Raw genomic sequence first — 26,972 nt, 5'->3', positions numbered from 1 at the left:
GATGATGTTCATGTATAAACTGCTGAACTTCTTGTACCGTTTTATCTTTCTTTTTTTTTTACTTCCAACGTCTAATTTGTGAACGTAATGCACAGATTAATTAATTCTATTGGCACGCTATTATTATAAGCGATGCGATATTTTATTATATTCATAGATACACAAAAATATAAAATTTTCTTTGAATTTTAAATACAGAAAGTGCAACGTGGCCTGACAGCCACAAAGAACAGACCTGCGCTTTCCGTAATATCAGCTTCATCGGAAAGCGCCAATGAGTGGCCGCTGTCGGCGACATAATACAGAGGATGAGAACGAAAACTTAACGAAGCTTTCCAAGTATTGTTCAGTATCGAAAATGGCGGCGAAGAGTGGTGGTCACGATGAGTGGCCCACGGTGATGAAGCCGATATTGGGGATATCGCCGCGTTCGTTTAATAAAAATGACGTTATCGATCTCGTAAAGAGCATCGTTAAAAGGTAGGTGCGATTCGTCGCGGATCCCGGCGGCCGTGTTTAACCGCGCTCCTCTCGGCGCAAAAAAAGCACGTTCCCCTTCGGCGGAACAGAAATGGTAGTCCGCCTGTCACCGCGGATCCGAATTCAATCCGACCTTTTATTCCGTCCGGCACTAACACCCGTCCTCTTTGCTTCTGTTTTCTTGCAGCGAAAACAAATTTGTCTCCCACGAGGATCAATACGATACTTTTTACACGGCGGTCGCTGCCTTGTCGGCGGATTGTATTAGCGGTTGCGCAAATACGTGTAAGTAACAGCGCGCATCCGCGTGCGAATGACTACGCCAGAAAACGTTTTTATTTTAAACATACATGTACATTTATTTAAAATTCTGAAGTGCTCCCAATTATTTTGTTATTCCAAGACTGCCATGAGAGACGTATAAAGAAAAATAGAAAAGAAGAATACAGATACTTTTATTTGTGGAATATTTGTCCTTATGGGTAGATAAAATATATTTAGCTAATAAAACACTTAATAACTTACAATTAGGCATAATATTTTTGGATAAATAACATTAAATAACTTGGGTAAAATATTCATAGATATTTTAGGTGAGTTACCTAAGTATTTTACCTAAGAGATCTAAGAATGTTTTATTTTTCTTTTCTCTTTTTCTGTTTTTCTTCACTTTATATGTCTCTTAAGACGATCTTGAAGAAACAACTTGAAATAATTCGAAATACTTGAGAGTTCCAATGTATAGGCTTGTTTATATATGTTGGATATAAATACATATCTAATCTTACAAAACGTCCTTTTCAGTTGCCAAAAGTCAAATACCTATTGTTTGTCAAGCATGCAAAGTGCTGCTTACTTATCTTGTGGACAAGTTGTCACAACAACAAGCGCAATCTGGAGATACCGCATCGACGGTTTTGACTACGAAGCAGTTACTACTCCCGATACGTGCGCTATGCACAGGACAATCTTTACTTACGTCTGCGGAAGAAATTGCTCTTGTTTCTGTAATAAAAAATTCGAAAGTACCGCCTTACGTAACAGTTTTGTCAGGTGGAAAAGAAAAGGAGTCCGCTCAGCAATCTGTCAAAGAATCTATGCGGTCTCGTTGCGACTTGTCCACCAGTATTCTCGAGCAGTTGACAATGCCGTTGCAAGATTTTTCATCATCTTCAATTCTCACTAATGAAAGTTCTATGGATAGTACGAACAAAAATACTAATACCGCTGCAGGCGAGACACATTCTGACACTAAGGTTTGTAAATATAACTGTTTCTTTGTGACTAACGATAAGCAAGATATATTTTCTTTGCTTTATAATTTCGTTATTTTTGATAAATTTGACATTTTTGATGGTCATTACATGCTTTATTGTACATATGTAATCATAATTGTTGTTAAAATTGTAGTATTTTAGTGGAATGAATGAATTTAAAACTAAAAGAGCAATGATTTATTATGTTACAGATGATGTTTATTGCAAACAACATAAGCACATTGCAGAATATGGGAGCAGGTGATACGTTGTTGGATATGTGTTTAAATCTCCTGCACTTGTCACGTTATACCAGAAAGTATCAAGCTTATTTATCTAAAAAAGGATTCAGCTTACCAGCGAATACCTCAGAAGCGCATACAATAAGGCACAGTTTACACTCTGTCGTTAGTGATATTAATATTGTACATAATGTGATATCACTCCCGATACTTGAACCTTTGACACCACAAAAGTTGGAAAAATTGTCGCTGCTGACTATGTCTTGTCTGTATTGTTCAATCGCGAATGCAACAGCGTCAAGCATAGTTGGCATAACAAATGCAGTATCACCTAAATGTAGTACAAATACTGCAGCAAATAGTCAAACCAATCAGAATGCAAAAACTACTGATGAGGAGTACGATACTTTAGCAATTACGGTTGTTGAGAAGAGTTTAGAAATATTTGGCCAAGTATCAAATGTTATTAAAAATAGCACGCGTGCAGGAGGACATGTGAGTAATTTCTACGAGATCTTTCTCTTTGATATTGCAAAAATTATATTTTGTTTACTTTATAATATCTATTATAATTTTGAGTATTTACATTAATTCATCATTTTATAATTTTAATATCAATTTGTTTATAGACATATATTGATCTTATTTTTTTATATAGCTATGTAATTACCTTATTATTACCTAATTATACCTTTTTTTACTCTTATACCAGATTCTGCAAAATCATTTACTTATTGGAGTATGGCTTCTAGTCGCTGGATTGCAAGCGCAATTAACTGTGAGCAGTTTTAGTGCTGCAGATAAAGGAAAAGAAGAAAAGGGAAAATCACCAAGTAAAGCTCGTGATGGAAGTGGACGTGTAAATCTTATGAAAGTGTAATTATTACATTTTTTATATATATTATCATATCTTACTTTGAAGTTTAATTGTAAAGACTATCCTGAAATTACATTTTGTATTTTTTTTGTATGGTCCTGGCCATTAAAATTGTAACATCAAGATATCACATGATACATGACATTAGATCATGATTATTTCCATATGTGTCGTGCTCATAATAATTTTCATATTCTACCGTGATTTATTCATCCTGCAAATTTTGTTCAAATATGACATTTTTTTTCCAATGTTGTAATTTTAATAGTCAACACATACGTCTTATTTTAATAATGTAACATATTTTTATATAATTAGGCAACAAGGATTTGGCGTATTATCAGTGGCATTAGCATCACATGCACTGAATTTAATGAGCGCGCTTCTGGAAGATGTATCGATTGAAGCCAATTCCGATGTGGTTGTGGCAGTTCCTGAACCAGCGCCACTGGATATCTTGTCTACCGCTACAGCATTGCAAAGAGCAGTAACGTTCCTACAAGCAGTGCCATTGAATCATCTGCTATTTTATCTGGCTACTATTAGTTACAGAAAGGTATTGGATTATTTTATATGCATTTGTACTAATATTAAAACACTGATAATGTGATATTTTATTTTTGATGTATATTTTATTTACCGCAGGCATGTACATTGAAAAGAGTACAAAAACATCCTTTAGAAGGAGATGCATTGAGTCAGTCTGATTCTACTACATACTATGAAGATCTTTTGAGTTGCTCGGAGAACTCCACTGATGAGGGTAATATTTCAAATTTATTCAATATAATGTACTATATTTATATACGCTCAGTATATAAATTGTTTTTTAATAGTAAAATGAGGTCATAAGAGATATATATTTAGAATTTATATATACGTGCCACACAAATTAAAATAGTCTTTATTTTTTTATGTAATATTTCTTTTATTGTTGCCAGTAACAGAAATGCTTAAAATATATAGATGCTATTCAATGTGTTCTATTATTTTATTTTATGGAATACACATAAAAAAAATTATGTTAATTTTCCGAATTTTCTGAATATTAATACATGCTATAGTCGATGTGTGCAAATTAATTTTGAAGTAGTTTGTGTAAATGTATATTGTACACAATATATACACTTGGATGCAGCTTCAAGATGCTTACATTAATATACAAGGTGTTTTTTTAAAGAGTGCTAATTATGCAGCGCTATTCTTTATCAAAAGTTGAATCGGAAAGTCTTGAACCATTTTTTTTTATATTGCTTAATAAAGCATTAATTATTGATAAAGTTAATCCAATTAGTGCCATTCTCTAGCCGGGCGTATGTCAGTAATATACGTGCCTGGCAGTGTGTGCTCATGCATACTACCAGATGCAGGGCTCACTGACGTACGTCCGGCTAGGACAGCACTGATTGGATTGACCTTATTTAATAATTACTTTATTAAGCATTATAGAAAAAAAAATGATTCAAGACTTTCCGATTCAACTTTTAATTAGGAATAGCGCTAAGTAATTAGTGGGCCCTCTTTAAGAAATACTTTGTATACATATTGGTAATTTGATTAGTATACTGATATGTATTCGCTATATGTATAGAACAAACTATTATGTCGGCAGAGGAGGACAGCGAACCTATTTTAGGATTATGGTTTGAGGAAACTATTGCTCCATCGGACGAGACTTCAACAAATGCTAATAAAGAAACAAATAACGAAGCAAGTGCGGAACGCACTACCATTACCACCATTGTTCCTGATAATCGAGAGCCCCATGGTGTATGTTTCTATAGTTATAATTATTTTCTAAAATTTATAAAAATATTTTGACATAAAAGATAATATAAATATCTAATATGGATATACTGATAAAGGATGGCTATGAGAGTCAGACGCAGTTATCGGTGCGTAAAAGATCCAATTCACTTATTTATTTAACTGTGTATATATTCGTACGTTTCGGATCGGGATTGAGCCATTTTCAACGAGGTGTACAAACAAAAATTACAAATTAATAATTGCTCCCATTCTCCCCTCTTGTTCGGTGAGTTTCAAGATTGGAAGATCCAAAAACGACATTGACTATCAAATTAATATATGTAAAAATTGTTTTCTGTAATTCAATTTGGATCTTCCAATGATCTGACTCTCATAGCCATCCTTTATCAGTTTTTTGTAATTTCGAGAGTCCAATATTTATTTTTTGATTAATATGGATATGTTATTTATGTATTTGCATATATATGTTAGATATTAATATTTATAATTGATGTAAATTTTGTAGCAAATGAGTTAATTATTGATTTTCTTTTTTTCTTACAGTACATTTCACTTGCAACAAAAATATTTCAATTTATGAATAAGCACTTAATTGGTAGCAGAAGTACGTACGTTCGTGAATATGTGGTTAATGGCTTAGTTGAGCAACAAATGGTAATATTGGCGGCAATTATAAGAGATCTAGATCACGAAACAGCTAGAACAGAAACAGGTAAATTTATATAGTTATTATATTTTTGGTATCTTTTATATTTCAACATTTGCTTTCACACTTCATATTACATTTTAAATTTCTTTTGCATTTTGCATTAAAAGCATAGTATTGTAATACAAAGTTGCACTTTTAGGCACAATTTCTGCATTTTATGGTGCTACGTTGGGCGCTATGTATTCGGAATTTTCTCAAGCCTTAAGTCGTTACACTCACAACTTACTCGCATGGAATACACTAAGTGAATCTCTGCAAAATACTTTGCTTCAACATTTGGGAGTGAGTCCTTGGTCTACAGAAAGCAGTAGCTCTACCACGTGGCCTCTTCAAGTGTATCCACGAACTCTCAGCGTACTGGCACAGGTGCGTTATTTAATGACGCTGCAGTTGTATTAAAATTCTTTAGGATAATCAATACCTAATTTCTAGCATATATTATATTTCTTTTTTTTATAATTAGGTGTTGCTGTTGAAACCGCAATTAGAAAGAGAAGCTGCGTGTATAAGTATATGGCATCGGTTAGTAACAACTATGGTTGAGAATGTATGCAATCCTCAAACAACATATGAAGCTGAAAATGAAGGTAGAATATAGCAAATTTATCTCAACGATTTTATATATACATATGTTTTAAAGCTATAATATAATTTTTTCTTTATTGCATTAACTGGCTCATTTATGTGTGCTTATTTATGTATTCGTTTCTCCGATATACGTAATTGTTAATGTAGCTAAATTTTTAAATATATGTAACATCCAAAATATTTTATTTATTGCTAGAACATTAATTATTAATATATGTTTGCAGATTTAAACGTCGAACATGCCCAGTTGGTTCTCTTCCTATTTCATTCTCTGAATTTAATGCAAAAGAAATCTGTATTACTTGTAACTGGAAGTGGTGCAGTGCGTTGCAGCGAAGCAGTCAAAACGCCAATGAAAGATTCTCAATTGTTGCACTTATCGCGACTATTATTATTACTTGAATACATGATGAAGCATCTGTATGATGCGCATCCGGTATTGCTTGAACAAGTAAGACATTTATATATTCTATTACCATATTTGTTTATCAATTCTATGAACTGCATTATATATATATGTCGATTGTCGTTACTTTATATTGCAAAGTAAATTATTATAAAAAATAAGTTAAAATATTTAACATATTTTAACTTATTTTAATTTATTTAGTAATTTACTATCTGCAATATTTTATTATGATTTGGTAATGACACAAATTTATTAAATGCTAAAGAAAAATTATTATCTCAATGTAATCTCATTGTGATGCAAGATACCAGGGCCACCAGTGCAAAAGTACCGCCTGGGTGGTAGTAAACATCTTGTACATATTTATTATATTAATTACGATTAATTATTTTAATTTCTTCAAAGTAATAATTATTTATGTCCATCTTTTCTTTTTTTTTTTATACAGGTGCAATGGAATCTATTTTCTGCGACAAGTTTAGTATGCGATACAAAAGAGGGAAATAAACAGACTGCCAGGGCTTTTACTCCATGGGTAGAAATAGAAGATAATTATCGTAAATATGGTTCACAAGATGAATTCTCAATGAAACCACGTTTTTATAATTTATCAAGAACAGATTTTAATAACCAGGACGCACCGAAGTTGGATGGATTGGTACGTTTTGCATGTGGATTAATTATTGTAGAAGAAACACGATGTTTTATAGAAATACTTTTTGATTAAAATTATATTTACCAATATTTATCTATTTTAATTTACAACCAAAAGTTTTTATGCGTTTCTTTTAATAATTTTTACGATAATAAAAATCTAATTAATTCATATAGTAAAATTTTCTTTCAAATATTCAACTTTTGTGATTATATTCTATGTATAACGAGTTGAAATCTTTTATCTAATTGTAAATAGTCTTGCAAAGTTTTATATAATGTAAAATATATTTATTATGCTTTACAGGCCTGCAACTTTATTTTGGGCACTCCCGATAAAATGAAATATCCTCTCTTGGTTGATGCATTGATCGATATCCTAAACGTACTCAATCAAACTGATATGCACAGAAAAGGCAGTGCTGATAATAAGGAAAAAATTACATTTACTGGACTATGTGCAATTCAGTATTGCTTTTCAATATGTTGGGAATTATTATTGATGTTGCCTCCCTCAACTCCTTATATGAATAAACTGGCTCTTGGTGAGGAGATACCTGCTGGACCTATGCTGCTTCACTCGTTGATATGGGGGCCCAGAGCTGCGTATAAAACTTTTACCGGTTGGATGAAAGACTGTTTAGTGAAGCAAGGAATGTATACGCAGTATGCGGAAAATTTGTTAAAAACAGTATCATCCACCGTAAACTCTCTTAAATATGACGTTACCCTCGCAAAGAATTGTATCATTTCGCTTAAACCCGAATATAATGCTACTGACAAAATAATGCCAAAAGCATCATTGCCAAAACTTGGTTCGTTATGTATACTGGCTGCAGTTGTAGGAAAGCTGCAAGTTCTTATGGATGAAAGTATATCGAAAAACTCTACTGAGAATATTGAAACTTCCAAGAGTACACAGAATGCGGATTCCACGCCTTCAAACAGGACTAAAATGATAATCGAGATCCTACCGCATATTTTATCGTTGACAGATGCTATTCTATTATCATGCCGATCTAACATATTGTACCATACGTTTGAATCTGTCGAAGAACATAGGAAATATGGTATGCGAGATTATTTGATTCTGGACAACATTTTATCAATGGCAGGTGCAAATTGGGAAACGGAATCGTCATTAGTTTCATTTTTACCGAGTTGCGTTAAATCCGCCCTGGACAAGTGGAAGAGTATCGCGTTTGCTCCTGTGCCTTGGAATACATATGCAAACGATATAATACCAGCAGAGAGTTACATTTTTACTACGGTGAATTATCACGTCAGTTCCTTATCTGAACATCCAACTTTCTCTATTAATCCGTCATTGAAGAATTTGCTGTATTGCTTGGTCTCATTTATGATGGAATACATCACTTCTGCAACAGCCCCGGAACCACAATCCGACGTACATTCTCAAGCCGTGGATATTCTCATTTCGTTGTCAATGGATGCTCGTACTGACTATCTACGAGAGATGGCTACCAACACTCTGACTAAATTATTAGGACAGGATAATGATAATGAGGCGCGGCTCTTGCGAGAACATTTGTTTGTGTTAAATCATACTTACAATCTGATAATCGAATACACCGATAATACAGATGGATCTATTAAAGTTGTTATTGATGAGGATATCTTGGATCAGTGTATAAAATATTGGGAGCGATTATTGGAAAAGCCTCTTGGATGTAAAGCTTTAGACTTGTTCTTCGCGCCCGACTCAAATCGTAGTCTTGTATCCATCTTACTGTCTATAACGTCACCTCAAGCTTCGCCGCAGTTTAGCACGTACGTTTTCCAGTTTTTCACCGCGTTATTCAGAACGACTGAGAAACCGGGTGACGGATCCCTTGATCGTCTCTGCAATTCGGTGGCTAGTTTTGCTAATGTTGAAGATGAGAAACTACAAACATGGTTAAGACACGTTATATTGGGAGTAACAAACGTACCGGCGACTATTTCTACAACGAATATACCAACGCCCACAGCTGGCACTGCGAATACATTGGTAACTGTTTCCGGCACATCAGAGGATAGTCAGAAGCCAGATGAAAGAAATAACGCATCTAATAACGAACAAGCTCAATGGGCAATTTCCGATAATTCCAGCAATCAGCCTGTAATAACTAGTAACGACGAGCAGCTTACAATTCATGAGAACAGTCGTTTCTTGCGGGCACTTACAAATTACATAGTGAAAGATAAAAGCAATTTTAGTGCGAACGTCTCGATAAAAATTCTTCAAGTTCTCATACCACTGACGTACCATATTTTATCTCCTACCATCGAAGGCAATCGGTTTGTACACTTAATGCACATTATGTCTACATTAGCTGACGCTGGACTAGAAAAAGGACACACATTGCTGTTCAAAGCTGCAATTGAATGGGTCGAGCTCTGCAAGGAGCAGATAATGAACAAGGATCCGCAGTCCTTCGACAAGCCATCGCCGTACATTGAAGCGGATTGCTGTATATTGAACTACATAGCCGACATAGTGGGCGCGATTTGTCCGCAGCAGGCGCAATCTCAAGATCGAGCCATTAGCCCACCGTGGGAGGGTGCGGTACCGAATAACGACGTGAACGATAGCGATTGGGTGGATGAAATTCCGCATGACGATGATGATAGCGCGGCTGAAGATTCGGACGAGGATAGTCTCTGTAACAAACTGTGCACTTTCACGATCACGCAAAAGGAGTTTATGAATCAGCATTGGTATCACTGTCATACGTGTAACATGGTCGATGGAGTCGGAGTTTGCACGGTATGCGCACGAGTCTGTCATCGTGGCCACGATGTCACGTACGCCAAATATGGAAATTTCTTCTGCGACTGTGGTGCCAAGGACGATGGATCGTGCCAAGCGCTGACGAAGCGTAGCCCGCAGAGTTCGGAACATCAAGTAGTCAGTAACATGCCGTACAACAATGCTGGCGCACCCGCGGAAAGCAACCTGCTTCTCACGAGTAGCTTGCGCCGAAGAGCATCCAGCCCTGTGCATTTGTACGACAAGCATGAGAGAAGTGGACGCGACACTCAGAGACAAACGTATTTAGCGAAGCAATTAGAATCGTCTAAGGATTGGATATATTCTCAACTATCGAAGAGTGGATTGGTATCTTCATTGGTGGACTTGATGCGCGTGTTGGTACCCGCGGTGGATTCGTCTTGCCAACGATATTCACCGGTTGGTTGTCACGCGCGAGCCCAATTGGCACTTAAACGCTTACACACACTTGACAAGAAGTTCGAGCATACGGATCAGCTTATGTTGCCAACCTTGGGATCCCAGGAGGGCGCGTTTGAAAATGTTAGAATGAATTATTCGGGAGATCAGGGTCAAACGATCAGACAGTTACTGTCCGCTCATATGATACGACGTGTCGCCATGTGTTGTCTGTCATCTCCGCATGGTAAGCGACAGCACTTAGCTGTCTCACACGAGAAGGGCAAGATAACCGTGCTGCAACTTAGCGCATTATTGAAGCAAGCTGATTCCTCTAAAAGAAAATTAACTCTGACGAGGCTCGCATCGGCACCGGTACCCTTCACTGTTCTCTCGGTCACTGGAAATCAATGGAACGAGGATTTCTTAGCCGTTTGTGGCTTCAAGGATTGTCACGTGCTTACATTCAACAGTTCCGGAACGGTGTCCGATCATCTGGTATTACATCCACAGCTCGAAAGCGGGAACTTCATTATTAAGGCGCTGTGGCTTCCCGGCGCACAGACGCAGTTGGCGTTAGTCACCGCCGACTTCGTTAAAATTTACGACTTAGGAAAGGACGCCTTAAGTCCGCAATACTATTTCCTTGTACCGACAGGAAAGATAAGAGATTGCACTTTTATGCATGCAGAAGACGGTACGTTCCACATGTTACTTATGTCATCTGCCGGATATATCTACAGTCAAGTAATGGATGAGGAGAGCCAAGCCAAGCACGGTGCTTTCTACGTGACAAACACGCTAGACGTTTATCATCCGGAAATAAAAGACACTGGTCAAGTAGGTGGTGGAGGTGTTTCCATTTACTATTCTCACGCTCTGCAGTTGCTATTCTTCAGTTATGTTTGCGGCAAGAGCTTCATAGCGCCGCTGAAGCATATGGACTCTGACATTACGGTGGTATTTCAAATTAATCTCGCCAGTAACAAAACGAACGGTAATAAATCCAACAATAATCAGCCGCAACCGTTGTGCCAATGGAGCGAGGTGGCGAATCATCCCGGATTGGTCTGCTCCATCTTGCAGACCAGTAATAATCCAGTGATATTGATGATTAAGCCCGATACAATTATGATACAGGAGATCAAAATTATGCCCGCGAAGGCAAAGATCATGGACATGGTCGCGATTCGACATCCCAGTTCGAACGCCGAGCACCGCACGACTCTGATACTATTGTGCGAAGACGGAAGCTTGAGGATCTACATGGCCGGTATGGAGCAAACCGGATTTTGGATGTCGTCCACTGTGCAGCCGATTAGCACTACTTCCGGCATCAAACCGACGCGGAAGAAGAAAGCTAATAAAATGGGAAAACCATCAGGATCTATCACATTTCCCATTGACTTCTTCGAACATTGTCAAGTGATGAACGATGTCGAGTTCGGTGGTAACGATCTACTGCAGATTTATAATGTCGCGCAGATCAAGCATCGTTTAAATACCACCGGAATGTACGTGGTTTCTACGAAATCTATGGGCTTCAATGTGGAAGTTACGAACAACGACGTGATTTTAGTAATGACGGGAATAAGAGTTCTCTTCGGCAATCAAGATATTCAAAAGGCACCTCTGTACGTCGAGGTGAGTTGAAATATGTCTATTGCAGTATGTGAAGACTTTAGCTTTTTTAAATTTACCTAACTTTAATTATTGTATTTGTAAAGGTATTTGGTAGAAGTATTCGGACTACGCTAACTAGGAGCCGGTGGTTCGACATACCTTTAACGAGGGAAGAAAGTCTCCAAGCTGATAAAAAATTGACAATCACTTTTGGACCATCTCAAGATCAAGAGGGTGTCATCATGGTTGATTCTATCAAAATGTAAGACTACAATATCACCAAATGTATCTTCTTTAAACAAAAACATAAAATATTTTATATAGATAAATGTAAATCTTGCTATTAGTTATACTAGATTTTTTGCCTTTTATTAAGATATGGTAAAACCAAGGATGCATTTGGATGGCCTGAAGAAATAGAAGAAATTCAATCTTGTCCACCAACATCCGCACCAGTGACGACAGTCAATAACGAAACCGACAATACTATCGTTTCTGCACCGTTGTCTTCAATCAACAAGTACGTTTATATATTTTTTTTTATATATGAAGTATATAAAATAAGTTAATTATTTGATAAAGAAAGTATTCTTTAATCCAAGCATATATTGTATCAGAACGGCAAAGGATAGTTCGGTTAACATGGAAAGGTAAGGATAATTTTATTATTGCAAAAACAAAGTAGAGGAGTAGATTTGGCAATATTGGTGTTACTCCAATTAATAATATATAATAAACAACTTATAAGTAATGGCCGCTTTTACGAAAGAAAAATTTGTTTCTGACTGTCTTCGATTGATAAAATTGGGAAAGCATTCTGATTTATTAAAAGTTCAATTTAAAATTTCCTTGATTCATTTTTGTGTGTTGTTCGTATCACCAATTTTGTATATATATACTAATTATTCAATTTATGTAAAAATAGATACTTTATATTAATCAGTAAATGTAACATATGTCTATCTCAATTTTACTAATGAATATAATATATACATATATAAATATAATAATATTACATTTAAAAAATTATTTTTAATTACAGGATGATATCCAGCGTTCTTGAAGTCTTGGAATCTTCATTTATCTTATCCTCGCACGATGACAACAAAACCTCACTGAAAGCTACAGCCATCGACGTCGCATCACGGTTATTAATATTACCAACTCCACCATCAGTGCAAATGCATACGACAGCTTTGTTAGCTGCTCTTCACAGCACTAAACAGACTTATCATCTTCACAAGGTACGATCAATTATTCGTTAATAATTTCAATAATTATATATGTGTTCTAACATCTTTTTCCGTGTTTTTCAGGATCATGCATTGTTATCGCATGTACTTGAGTCTTTGAAATCAATGAGAGAAGCTAATGATCCTGCGGATATAGATGCGGAGAACTTCTACAGACTTGTACTTATTGTTCGTGCTATTGCCGTTTCCCGCCCGCATAATCTTGCGAAATTTGCTGAACAATATGCGAATAAATCAATTGACGAAAGTACCGGTATGTATTATAAATCATTGACGTTGTTAACATGTGAAAAACATGTGATAATTGAAATCATTTGTTTCCAGTACCCGTTTTCGAGAAAGATCGTCTAGAAGCTCGTTCGAGCACGAAGGCCGATGTAAATCAACATCTGGTTATTCAATTAATGGAGATACTGTGGTCTTTACATATGGCGTATCCGAAGAATATGGCACTTGCTCCCGTAGTCGTGCCGGGACTTACGCACACCGAAGGAACGGTTCACGCAATCGTCGAAATAATTCACGCTTTCACGATATGCGACGTCGAAAATAATACCGCGATAGCCGCCAAATTGTATCTGCAGTTGTTACTGTCTTCAGATACCACCATCAGTTTTAGCGCCAAACATGCGATAATCAGAGTGCTCAGGCCTAGATACAGACGCAGAAGAGTATATATTCCGAGTCCGCCCAACTGCAGTACTCCAGGTATAGAAATGGAAACGTCTTAGAAATGTCTCAGAATTATACGCATAACTTTTCAAGATAATTTGGGATAAAGATTTAGTGGATCGATTATATATTTTATCATACGTTTTTTCATGATTATTGGTATTTTTGTAGGTGTAGTTGCTGAAACCGAAGAAAAATCCGCGTCCGTTCCATCACAGGCATCTCAAGATACCGTAGAGCGCGATGTGGAACAGCAGTTTGACATCGAAGCTGTCGAGGCAGTGGACAGAGTGGCGGTCATGCTCGGCGCCGAAGGCAATCAAAATTCGGCCGCCGCGAGGGTAGTTAATCATCCATTAGAAGCGCTGCTCGGTGCGGGTAATTTCCCGCAGTTGCTCGATATGCCGCCAGACGCTGATGACGAAGCGATGGTAGAACTTGCGATAGCTCTGAGTTTACAAGACCACGAAGGAGCTGCTGATCTACAAGCACTGCGACAAGGATTCCAGCAAGGCTTCCCTAATTTGCAGGGTATACAAAGTCTTCAGAATCTAAGCGGCTCCACATTGCAAAGTTTGCAAAATTTAGCGGCGCAGGGATTGGTCCAAGTGCCAAATGCTGCTCAGGTAATGTTTCTCCGTATAAAGTTCATAAATTGTCTTTATACGTGCCGTCCAGATTTTATTTGATACTTAGATTTTTTATATTTGATAATTGAGAACGGTATTTTTTTTTTAATTAGGCCCAAGAAGGTGGACATTACTCTGATACGACCGCTTCCGCGGGTGGTTCTGACGATGAGGGATCAACCGCTGCCACCGATGGTAGTACTCTTCGGACATCTCCAGCCGAACAAGTGAGTTACATCTTAGCATACGTATTCTGCCTTGGCTATTATTCACCGAAAGTATGCGAACGTGGATCAACAGAGTCTTAGTATTTGCACATATCGTAGTAACGCTTGGGACACATTTTATGTTAGGGTGGTAGTGGTGGTAGCAAGGGTAGCGAGAGCGGTGGGAGCGATAGCGGAGGCAGCGCCGTTGACAGCATGACAGGGGAGCATAATGTTTCTGGCAGGAGCTCCGCGTACGGAGACAATGCTCCCGACAGTGCTATGCCTCCGATTGGAATTGGAGTCAATCAAGCGCCACGCTCTGAAACTAATACTCTAGATGTACCGACAACTTTCACTGTAAGTTCCGTGTACTCTGTAGTACAGGTTTACATAGCAGACTTACGTTCTTGAAAGCAGGAGAAACAGCGACAGCGCATGATGGACGTATTTTGCGCGTGACATATCAATATATTATTACATATAGAAATTATTTTTATTTCTCTTTATAATATAATATTTTTCTCTTTTCGTTTTGTCTGATATCATTTATTGTTGTTGATACATCTGATACATTAGTCTGATGGTTTAGTTTGATAGTATTTAGTTCATTCTGATATCTTGACAATTCATCTTTAATGAGCAATCTTAAAAAAGAAGTTTTTTGAAATCTTTATGAAATCTCTAATTCCAATCTAGTAGTTTAAATCGACCAAATTTTTTCTTTTCGCATGTTAAAATTTTTAGATTTTGTCCACATGTGTATGTCGAAAGCTTCATCAAATCACAAGTTTTTATTTGAAGATTTTATTATATCATTGTGTATGTTTCACAAATTAATCATAAAATTTTTAGAGAGTGATTATAGGTATATTATAGTCATTGACCTTATAGTTAAATCATCAAAGCCAAAATATATCATAATTTATGCATAACATATACATAACATATGCACATACGAAATTTATTGCATTTATTCTTCTTATAGAAAATTAAATTGAATTTAATTATTTGTGTGCATTAAATTGTCATAAAAATATATATAAAGTCCACTTTTAATATTACATTATATTCAAAATTGACTTTACGAAATTTTCCTTTATTACATTTATTTGATTAAATTCTTAATAATTAAAGTTTTGAGCCTCCGTTCTCAAAAGTTGCCTTTAACCCACACTGCCACAGAAATATAACTTAAAAAAAATCAAATCGTGTACGATTGAATATATTTCATTATTAAACATTTTAATAACGTGCTATAAGACTTCGTTGAATCCGTTTTATTATCGGAGTCTGAATGGAATATAGAATTTAACATGTATATCCCAACATTGGCTTTGTATATAAAATAACAGTTGAAGATTTTTTAATGACTGGATAGATAATTATAGAAACTAAAATTATTTGAAATAAGTAATGAAAGTTTTATCGAGTGAAAAATAAACCGCACTCCATTGAGACTTCGAAGTTTAAGTCGCTTTATTTGGGACTCTAATAGTATATTATTCATTATTTTATCAAGAAGCTTATGACTAAGTAATCATATTGCACATGTATTAATAATAAATTTTTTTTGTACATATCTGCATTTTCTTATACATTCAAAATGTATCATTTCAATGCATATCTATTATTTTATCAGTTCTGTCTAAAGTTGACAATAGAATTCCAGTAGTTCTGACATGAGAAATCGTGAAATCAATCAAATGAGTCATACAAAAATGTTTTATATTTATGAATGATTGTGTTTGTCACCATGATAGACTACTGAGCAAGAAGAAGGTGCCGAGCAAGAACAGGGCGTTGAGCAGGAAAGTGACACAACTGGCGAGATTACTGTGAAACTACATGCTATACGGCTTTTATTGTTGGACAGATTTACGCAATTTGTGCCTAATTTAACAAATGTTCGAGGAGTGCTTGCCATTCCATTTATGCAGGTATTGTTTTATAATATTACTGGTCGTATTTCATGAAAATTAAATAGAAAGATAGTCTTAAAGCTTTTATTTCCTACCAGGTTGTGTTAATGTTGACCGCTGATCTTGATGGTCAAGAGGAAAGAGACAAAGCGTGCGTAGAACGTTTGTTACAAATGCTCGTGAAAGAGTTGGAGATGGACAAGCCTGATATAAACAACATATGCGAACGTAGCAACAAGAGGGAAGTTCATTTGGTTATCATGCGCTTACTAAGTAAGTGAATAATTTTCTATCTCAATTATAGGTTTATATTAATATGTTGTACATATTATCATTGATTTATTATTATTTTCTCAGGCGTTCTTATGTCTCGCTCGAAATATGCCGCGAAGACTCCCTCGGATAATCCAAACTTTGTGTCACAAACTACTGCTGCGATATTGAGCAAAGCTGGTATTATCGACTATTGTCTAACGTTATTACAGGCCTTACTTGATTATTGGAAAACGTAAGTTTATTTTAGCCTCGACATGTTTCAGTAGTCTAAATAGTATTATTTGTGGTAACGACATCAATATTTCACGACTATCAATCATTTTAATCTTATCGAAATATGGGTTTTCGAGATTATTTATCTCATACTTTTTTACTCACACTTTTTAATTAATTAAAATCTTATATAATTGAATCTTATAAAACCGAGGCATACATAAGACGAGGGTCGAAATTGAGGATTCGTCGATTACGAGTTTATCGATTACGAGCTTTCATATGGGGAGCTAGGCGTAATCTTAATTTCATGAATATATTCTGTTTATTAGCACCAATACAGAGGAGTCCGGTACTATGATCGGAGGCCAATTACTCAAGGAACATCTTACTACATCGCCTCCGGATATGTCACCGTTCTTTCTGCGGCAATATGTTAAGGGCCATGCTGGTGACGTATTTGAGCCCTATCCCCAATTATTGACGGAAATGGTACTGCGGTTGCCGTATCAGGTGCACAAGTACGCGGAAAGTACTGTGGTGCAACCTGCATTCGAACAGGTGATTGCCAATAGCTTTCTAATGATAGCTCTTTCCTTGTTTGCAAAAATAGACAATTAATCATTTCTTTTTAATTTGTGCAGCCATGGTATTTCTATCTTTGTGAATACATGATGTCGTATCAAACGCCGTTCGTCAGACGACAAGTGCGTAAATTGCTGCTCTTCATATGCGGTAATAAGGAGAAATACAGACAGTTACGGGATCTTCACGCCCTCATATCTCACGTGCAGGTGTGATTTTATAATTTGATATTCTCTTTTATTAAGTAAAAATAGTGTTGTAAACTGAGCTTGAATTATTAAATTTTTGTTCGTAGTCCGTACAACAGTGTTGTACTACCGGCGGTTACGATCCGCCGCACGCTCGTCCGCATTCTATCAATCTACCGTACGACTCCTTGGTGGAATTGATCGAACATCTCAAATGCTGCGTGGAAATTGCTACCAGTCGCACAGGAAACTGGCAACGATTCTGCTTAAAACAGAACACAGTTCTGTCGTACCTCTTCGCCATATCGACGCTCTTGGACGAAGGTGTGAGCCCTACAGTGCTTCAGTTGTTGCAATGCGCTATTTGTTCAAATAATAAGTCTAAAGAAGCGAAGGATTCTAAGACAAAGGTAAATATAACGCAATATATCCGATTATACAATCGAATTATTATACGAAAATTTTTTTCCGATGCACGTTAATATTTATATAAATTTAAATTAGGAATCGAAATCTACGACTGGTACGAAAGAGAGGCGTGAACGTGAAAAATCGGAAGATTCTGATACGGAGGCAAAATTCGAAGAGGCACAATGTTTGACTCTAGTCGAACAAATTCAAAAGCAAGTGCATCCTACATTATTGATGAAGTTTATACAAACTTTCCTCCTCGAAACGAACAATACGAACGTTCGTTTGCAGGCACATTCTCTTATACTAGCAATTTACAAGTAAGTTATCAATTTTATTATTCAAAAAGTTTAATTAATTATTAAACAAAATGAAAGTGAAATAGATGTAAATATAAAATATTATGTGCAATAAGGAATATAAAAATTTTTTTTATTCTAGAAATTGTGGACCGACAGATCAAGAAGTTTTGCTGGATCTTCTATGGCGTTTGTGGCCTCTGGTTCCAGCTTATGGCAGAAAAGCAGCACAGTTTGTCGATTTACTTGGTTACTTCTGTTTGAAAACGCCACATGCTGGAAAGAAGATGCACACGTACATGGAGCAGGCGGTTGCCGTTTTACACGCGCAGAATCAGTTACTCGCGCGACATCCTAACGCGAATCTTTACGTTAATCTGGCACAGTTCGTTGAATTGGACGGCTATTACTTGGAGAGTGAACCTTGTCTCGTATGCAACAATCCCGAAGTGCCAATGGCAACGATCAAGCTGTCGTCGATTAAAGTGGATTCCAAATTTACAACGACGACACAGATCGTGAAGCTAGTCGGCAGTCACACCATCAGTCGCATCACTCTCCGTATAGGCGATCTGAAGAGAACGAAGATGGTACGTACCATCAACGTTTACTACAACAATCGGTCAGTGCAGGCTGTCGTAGAATTGAAGAACAAACCGGCTATGTGGCACAAGGCGAAGAAGATTACGCTTGCCCAGGGGCAGACGGAGGTCAAGATGGAATTCCCGCTGCCGATAGTAGCTTGCAATCTCATGATTGAGTATGCCGATTTCTACGAGAATATACAAGCCTCGTCCGAGACGTTGCAGTGCCCGCGATGTTCCGCTAGCGTGCCAGCGAATCCTGGGATATGCGCGAACTGCGGCGAAAACGTGTTCCAATGTCACAAGTGCCGAGCGATTAATTACGACGAGAAAGATCCGTTCTTATGTCACGCGTGCGGATTCTGCAAATACGCTAAGTTCGATTACACCCTGACCGGCAGACCGTGCTGTGCCGTTGATCCAATAGAAAACGACGACGATCGGAAGAAGACAGTGGCGACCATCAATACTCTACTAGAGAAGGCGGATCGAGTATATAAAACTTTGATATCTAATAAACCTACACTGGAAATGCTTCTCGTTAAGATATCGGAGCATCGTTTGGATCGAGGATTGGAAGATGGTATACAGGTATCTGGCAGTACTCAGGTGAACAGAGCGATTCAGCTACTTGCTCAAAGATACTGCGGCGAGTGCAAGACTTCCTTCGAGGAGCTCAGCAAGATTATCCAACGCGTTCTAGCCTGTCGCAGGGAGCTCGTTGCGTATGATAGAAATCAACGTGGCCAAGTTAGTTTGCAGTCGTCCTACGGTACGTCCAGTGCGAACGACGTCACGAAGGACGAGACAATAGTTTCGCCGGTTGGACGCTGTTACGGATGTGCGTCTGCCGCAACGGAGCACTGCCTGATACTGTTACGCGCATTAGCCACCAAGAGTGTAGCCAGAGATGTTCTGTGCAAACAAGGACTAATACAAGAGCTCGTGGAGCACAACTTGCGAAAGGGTACGGTACAGATGCAAGAGGACGTGCGACAGCTGCTGTGCCTTGTCACGAGAGATAACGCCCAGTCGACCAAAGAGATATGCTCGCTTCTAACTAATCGAATCACGCTGACACTTCGCGGACGAGTCGCCACCCCTAATCTCTCGGTCGCCGTACGACACGAAATGGCTCTTCTCGCGGCACTCGTGCAAAAGGAGGACTCGTGCTGGGAACAGAAATTGCGATGCGTAATGCAGCTATTTTTAATGGCTTGCAAAGAGTCGAAAAGTCCCGTCGTAATGGAAAGCATCATATTGCCGTGTCTGAAAATTCTTCAAGGTCTTATCAAACCTGATCAACCGGTGTCGAAGAAAAATAAAGTAAGCATCCAACCGAACGTAGCTCTCCTCTGTAATGTATATAATGTATATTTTTTCACATGATTTTGATTTCAGGATAAAACTATCGAGTCTCTGGCGACTGTACAGCCACCGGAAGACGTCAGTATTGATGTGGGTAAATGGATCAGCGGTGATCCCAAGCATTCGTATTCCGAATGGCTTCGCCGCATACCGGCTAAGAAAACGGAACCATCTGCAGCTAAACCTCTTAAAAAGGTTGGTTGCAAAATAAAACGAGTAAATTAATTTGAATCAATAAAAGTAAAACAATTAAAAAGTCGTAATACTTGTACAATTATATATGATATATTATATGTGATATTTATCACGAAAAGATAATAGAAAGCTAGAAATTTTAGACTAATAAAATTTCAAGAATAGTAAACTTAGAGTAATAAAAAACTAGCAATTTTGACTTATTGTTTCCCTTCGTGACTCTTTGTTTTTAGGAGGAAGCTCGCGTATTGTATCTGATGGAAAAATACGGGCACAGGTGGCATCAGCGTTGCATGAGGCATCAAGGCGTTCAACCGCTGAGGTTGTCAGACGGTGCCTGGTTGAAAGAAGTTCTCTTTAATCCCAGTTCTCGTCTGGCACGGCAAGTCGCTTGTAACATGATCGAGAGCCTATGCCAAGGCATAGAGAGGAAAAAGGAGGTTCTTGTCTTGCTGACGTGTTACTTGGAAGAGTTACGTACTGCCGGCGAGAGCAGCACCGAGTTCCTCACGTTGTATCAAAGTTTAATCAGACAGTCGCCTTGGAAGCAATTCCTGGCAATACGCGGTGTAATGACTTTATTAGCGGAACTCTTGACCCGAGAAATAGAGGAATTGCACAGGCTAGAGGAGACTACGTTGACTAGCGATTTGGCTCAGGGATACTCGTTGAAGATGCTCACGGAACTTTTGGCGACTTTCTTGGAACAGGAGAATATCAAGCAGCAATATAAAGGCCGACTGGTCGGCGCGGTGCTAAACGGTTATCTCTCACTTAGGAGACTAGTTGTTCAGCGTACTAGACTGATCGATGATACGCAGGAGAAGCTGTTGGAACTTTTAGAGGAAATGACTACCGGTACCGAAGAGGAAACTAAGGCATTTATGGCAATTTGCGTTGAAACGATACAAAAACAGAATCCTCAAGATGTTCGTACTCCAGTGTTCATATTTGAAAGATTGTGTTCGATTATCTACCCGGAAGAAAACGACATCGGAGAATTTTTCTTGACGCTTGAGAAAGATCCACAGCAAGAAGATTTCTTGCAAGGAAGAATGTTAGGAAATCCTTATAGCAGCTTAGAACCTGGCCTTGGTCCACTTATGAGAGATGTCAAAAATAAGATTTGTCAAGATTGCGAGTTAGTTGCACTTTTGGAGGACGATAACGGAATGGAACTTCTTGTTAATAACAAAATTATCAGTCTGGATCTTCCTGTTAAAGAGGTTTATAAAAAGATTTGGGTGTTGGAAGGTGGCGAATGCGATGCCATGCGCGTAATATATCGTATGCGTGGCTTGCTTGGAGATGCAACCGAAGAATTTGTCGAAACTTTGAACGCCAATAGCGAGCAGGAGGTGAACAATGAGGAAGTTTATAAAATGGCAAATGTATTAGCAGATTGTGGCGGTCTTCAAGTTATGTTGGATAGATTGGCGGCGATACACGACGTGAATCGTGCAAGACCTCTTCTTCAAGTGCTATTGAAGTTGTTTAGATTATGCGTGAAGGTCAAGAAGAACCAAGAGGTTCTAAGCAAACCCGAATTGGGAGCTGTAACTGTATTTTTGGATGTTCTCCAACGTTGTCTCGCAACAGAATCGGAAAATTCTCAAGCAAAAATTACCGAGCAATTATTGGACGTAAGTATAATGGCAAAGAAAATATTCTTTATTCACATTATGAGCAACATGTGAATGTTTGACGTTGTTTTTAGATTATGGAAACAATACTGACGAACGCGGCATCGCAACCGTTCAGTGCATTCGAAGCATTTTCGCGCACTCTCGGTGGTCCGGAGCATATCAAGGCGCTCTTGTCGTGTACGCAGTCCACGGCAGTCAGGCAAAGTGCTAGCGTGCTCGCACATCTCGCGAGAGTCTTGGCGGCGTTGACTTACGGCAATAAAGAGAAAATGGCACTCCTGTGTGATTACTTCAAACCTGTATTGAACTTTTATAAGTTCGATTTCGAACACACGCCCGAGGATGAGCAGAAGCTAGAATTGTTCTGCATACTCACTCAAGGCATTGAACGAAATGCCATTGGTAATACGCTGAAAGATTATATCATAAGCATGGGCATAGTGAAAGATGCCTTTGAGTATATTACCGTAAGTAATAAAGCCATTCAAGTAGAATATAAATACGTTATATATGAATATTATATATAAATTTAATGAATGTTTTCTTATGTTTTTGCAGGTGCACGCCCCATGCGTTAAACCCACGCTGTTACGCACAGATAGCGACGAGCTGAAGGAGTTCATATCTAAACCAGCTCTGAAGTATATTCTACGATTTCTCACAGGATTAGCTACAGATCATGACCCGACTCAGGTAATGCAGATAATATATTCTATCTTTATAATCCTTTCATTAGTAAATGACGTTAAAATAATTTGTTGTTCTTTTATTTTGTTATAGTTGACAGTCTCGCAAGTAACTATTAGCATCATCCATCGGCTGGAACAAGTGTCTTCAAATGAACACGTTGGCTCACTAGCGGAAAATTTGTTAGAAGCGTTATGCACCAATAAACGAGTAGCTGAACTCATTGAAGAAGCCCGTCAGCACACGCGTAGCGAGAAGAAACGCTTAGCTATGGCGATGCGTGAGAGACAATTGGGCGCGCTTGGTATGCAAACGAATGATAAGGGCCAGGTCACCGCCAGCGGAACGATTCTTCAACAGATGGAAGACCTGGGCGATGAGACTGGACTGATCTGTGTTATCTGTCGCGAAGGATACAAGTTTAAACCAAATCTGGTAATATATCTTCTATCTCCTGTCCTTTTCGTTATGTATCTTAAATTTGGGAGCACGTGGACATTCAATGTTGTATTTTAGGAAATTTAGAATTGATTTCTATTAGCGACAATATATTAGCATTATGTATTTTATATTATTAGAAGTGTTAAATATTTTCCTGCATATTTTCTTTATTTAATCTCATCACGTTCTTTATCATTGTTTTACCACAGGTGTTGGGCGTTTATACATTCACAAAGCGCTGCAACGTAGAAGAATTTGAAACAAAGCAACGAAAAACTGTGGGCTACACGACTGTCACACATTTCAACGTGGTCCACGTGGACTGCCATATGTCTGCAGTGCGTTTGGCACGCGCCAGAGATGAATGGGAAAGCGCGGCGTTACAGAACGCTAATACGAAATGCAATGGACTACTGCCGTTGTGGGGCCCGCAGGTTCCGGAGTCTGCATTCGCCAGCTGTTTAGCTAGGCACAATACCTACCTGCAAGAATGCACTAGTCACCGCGATATATCTTACTCATCGACCGTTCATGATCTGAAGCTGCTTCTTCTGCGATTTGCTCAAGAAAAGAGTTTCCACGAGGACACCGGAGGTGGAGGTCCCCAATCAAATATGCACATAGTGCCGTATTTAATACACATGGCTCTGTATGTTGTTAATACGTAAGTATATTTTTATAACATATTAGGAATACGTTAAGTAATAAAGAGAAAGAAGACTCGACGATTACAAAACTGGAAATAAAAACAGGAAGCTAATACAAAAGTTGTATTGCCGATATTACAAATTCGTGTTTGTTTTTGCAGAACGCGATCGGCAACCAGAGAGGATAAAGCTTTAATGAATTATCTCGAAGTACCGTCAGGCTCGGCGTGGCTCGACAGCTGTTACGAAGCGGAGGGTCCATTGTATCAGTGCACACTTTCGTTACTTTTACTTACACCCGCTCGTTGGAAATCGCATAGACTTACACACCTCAATCGATTACTCGTCCTCGCACATCAACGTTACGTGTCTCCTTCAGCCACTACGAAGACCATTATGGAACCAAGCCTCAAGGATTACGCTATTTACAAAAGCATTCTAATCTTCTTCGGTCTAGTGGATTCTATTTATGTAAACTTCTTCAAGGTAGGGAGTAACTTCAATAATTTTTAATTGCATATCAATACGACAATTACATGTATTTATGTCTAAATTATGCTGTTTACGCTTACAGAAAGTAAATGTTTTATCCGACGACCAATGGCCTTCGGTTCTGGCTGAATACATCAGGCACAATGACGAAGCCATGCTAAAAGCCTCGGAACGCGTGCTTTCATCGTACCGCGATGAATTATTACCGTGCACATCATTCGACGAGTTTTGCGATATTGTTGGTAGGTTTTATAAGAAATCGAAAAGCTCATTAATTAACAAACTGAAAAGTTTTCATGATTCTTCTTAAGCGAATCTCTTATAAACTATCAACTTCATTCTTGTTTAAATTCTTCAATTATTCGTCTTTGTTCGATCTGATTAAGATGTAAATATTTCACATTGCAGGCTTATTAGAAGATATAAGGAATCCCACTCTGTACTTTACTGATGTCCTGCGACGCCTTGCTTGAAGATACGGGAAATTCTCATTGTGTAGCTTACTGCATTATTGTTACCGGCGAATCGATTTTTCTTTCTCTTCTCTCGCCCAATCAATATAATCCTTTTCAAGACTTTTATATCGAGAGGTTTTTTGTGTCCTAATAATTAAAAATTGAGATTCGACGTGATATATGTCCGACACAGAACGGAACTGTTCAGGGTGAATATTGCGTTATACATAGTGATGAAAGATATAGATTACTATAAATTATTCTTCATCGCTGCTATAAATCTTTACTTGTAGACAGTTGTGTATATGGAAAAAAAACTTATGCTTTAATAAAGTGCAACTAAATAAAAGTGTTTAAATATATATATATATATATTGATCTTTTTAAAATTATTTATTACCATAATCAATATCCTGTGGGTAATGTGCACGTTCCTAAGAGTAATCATTGGGAATCATTGGAATGGGATAAATAAAAAATCGTTAAAATACTATTTTGTACTAACAGTTTTTTCTGTTTACTACCATTAATATAATAGCAAATACTGTTACGATACATTGTATAGGAATGGTGTACGATCAGTGACGACGCACGATCATTTGTATAAATGTTTCTTCGCTCGCTATTAATTTCTATATGATTAATGACGTTACCGCTAAGATATATAATACTATTGTTAACACTATTGTCTACATTGTATAGCCTCCGTTTTCTCAAAAAATTGGTTTTGCGCGTACAATTTCATTTTATAACAAAGTTTTCGTTCTCGAATATTAGTTATTAAATTCGCCATCGCGGCGCGATATTATTTTTTGGCAGTGGAACCGATCGTGTGTAGAAAAAAGAGTATCAAAATGCCGAGTTTGCTTTCGCTCAACTTGGAGATAGATATACGCTGCACAAATACGTCCATGTTAAATTCGATTTGCACATTTATAATAATAGTAAGAAAATAATAGTATCAATAGCATGATAATAATACAGTGCAATAATAACGATAAGGATGTTATCTACAAGAGAGCAACGGCAGGTGATGAGTTACGAATGCCGTCGTGTGACGGTGACTTGCTTACAAATAGGTACGCACTTTTACAAATTGATAAATAGCAGATCCTTAAATTATTACGTAAGGTAAATGTACCAGTGGTCGCACACTTAAGCCACAATTCAGATTGTGATACAAATTTAGCCCATTTAGACGCATGCTTGGTACAAATGACTTGAACCATCTTGAAGCTTAGGGTTTCTAGTTTCTAAAACACATGCAATGTTTATTTTAATATTCAGTCATTTATTATTTATGCCACGAAAATGATAAAAAGGTCAAATGTACCAGTGTCCGCACAGCCTTTACTCGGTATGTCCCACCCAGTGTCCGCACAATACGATATTTAGGCTGCGGTTCACTTGATGCTACAAATGCTTCGAAGCATTCCTCCTTCAATGAAGAAAGAAGGAGAAGAAAAACGCTTCAAAGCATTTGTGGCGTCAAGTGGACCGCAGCCTTAAACCAAAATATATTCAGCCGTAACATAACCTCTCCATGTAAACAGCAAACAATTTTTCTGATACTGGTTGCACAGATTCAGCATGCACATTAGATTTATTGCAGATATATTATCAACAATGAGTACTTACTTATCAATCGGTTTTCCACACGATATTTTGTTTTCTTTTAATCGAAACACCAGAATTAATTCCGTAGTAACAACTTTGCATCGATCGAGAAACAGCGTGCTACGCGATGTGCGGTTACTGGGACTAGCGAACTTCGCAGGGTTGTACCAGTATCCGAACAGCCGTGACGTGCGAGACCGAATAAACAATTTAAAATAAATGGTAATCCGTGCAGAATCATACTTCAAATTTGTTTGTTATTACAATAACGTATTGTAGATCCCTACACAATTTTTAAATTTGCAATATTCTTCACGAAATGCTTAATAAATTGAAAACATTAAAGTCGTGTGCGGCGACTGGGACGTGTGCGGCCACTGGTACGTTTACCTTATCGGACGCGACT

The 26,972-nt window shown here is 37.7% G+C and overlaps 1 protein-coding gene across 4 annotated transcripts; it reads left to right on the top strand.

Moving 5' to 3' along the window:
• Positions 1–335: 335 nt before the first annotated feature.
• Positions 336–25,317, top strand: LOC112457996 (E3 ubiquitin-protein ligase UBR4). Of its 4 annotated transcripts, none has more exons than XM_025021361.1 (40): positions 336–480; positions 668–765; positions 1,285–1,736; positions 1,949–2,473; positions 2,691–2,854; positions 3,174–3,411; positions 3,501–3,618; positions 4,468–4,625; positions 5,169–5,337; positions 5,474–5,700; positions 5,798–5,921; positions 6,147–6,373; positions 6,780–6,989; positions 7,293–11,801; positions 11,885–12,042; positions 12,157–12,300; positions 12,398–12,430; positions 12,823–13,024; positions 13,097–13,286; positions 13,358–13,741; positions 13,877–14,331; positions 14,448–14,561; positions 14,688–14,900; positions 16,304–16,480; positions 16,561–16,735; positions 16,820–16,970; positions 17,284–17,512; positions 17,596–17,745; positions 17,832–18,134; positions 18,229–18,455; positions 18,577–20,344; positions 20,420–20,581; positions 20,815–22,224; positions 22,299–22,694; positions 22,786–22,920; positions 23,008–23,349; positions 23,565–24,019; positions 24,164–24,488; positions 24,577–24,736; positions 24,903–25,317. In XM_025021361.1, the coding sequence occupies exons 1-40, from the start codon at positions 359–361 to the stop codon at positions 24,965–24,967; spliced, it is 15,864 nt and encodes a 5,287-aa protein (XP_024877129.1). In that variant the 5' UTR covers positions 336–358; the 3' UTR covers positions 24,968–25,317. The 4 variants fall into 4 exon arrangements, with proteins under 4 accessions (XP_024877129.1, XP_024877128.1, XP_024877130.1 ...); XM_025021360.1 differs by having other exon boundaries at positions 12,383–12,430; XM_025021362.1 differs by lacking the exon at positions 12,398–12,430.
• Positions 25,318–26,972: the final 1,655 nt, after the last annotated feature.

This window comes from Temnothorax curvispinosus, unplaced genomic scaffold (assembly GCF_003070985.1).
Source record: "Temnothorax curvispinosus isolate PA1 unplaced genomic scaffold, ASM307098v1 QBEX01008587.1, whole genome shotgun sequence".
In the NCBI taxonomy this organism is placed as follows: Eukaryota; Metazoa; Arthropoda; class Insecta; order Hymenoptera; family Formicidae; genus Temnothorax; species Temnothorax curvispinosus.
Note: the sequence above shows the minus strand (reverse complement) of the source record. Positions and strands in the feature narration are given on the sequence as shown.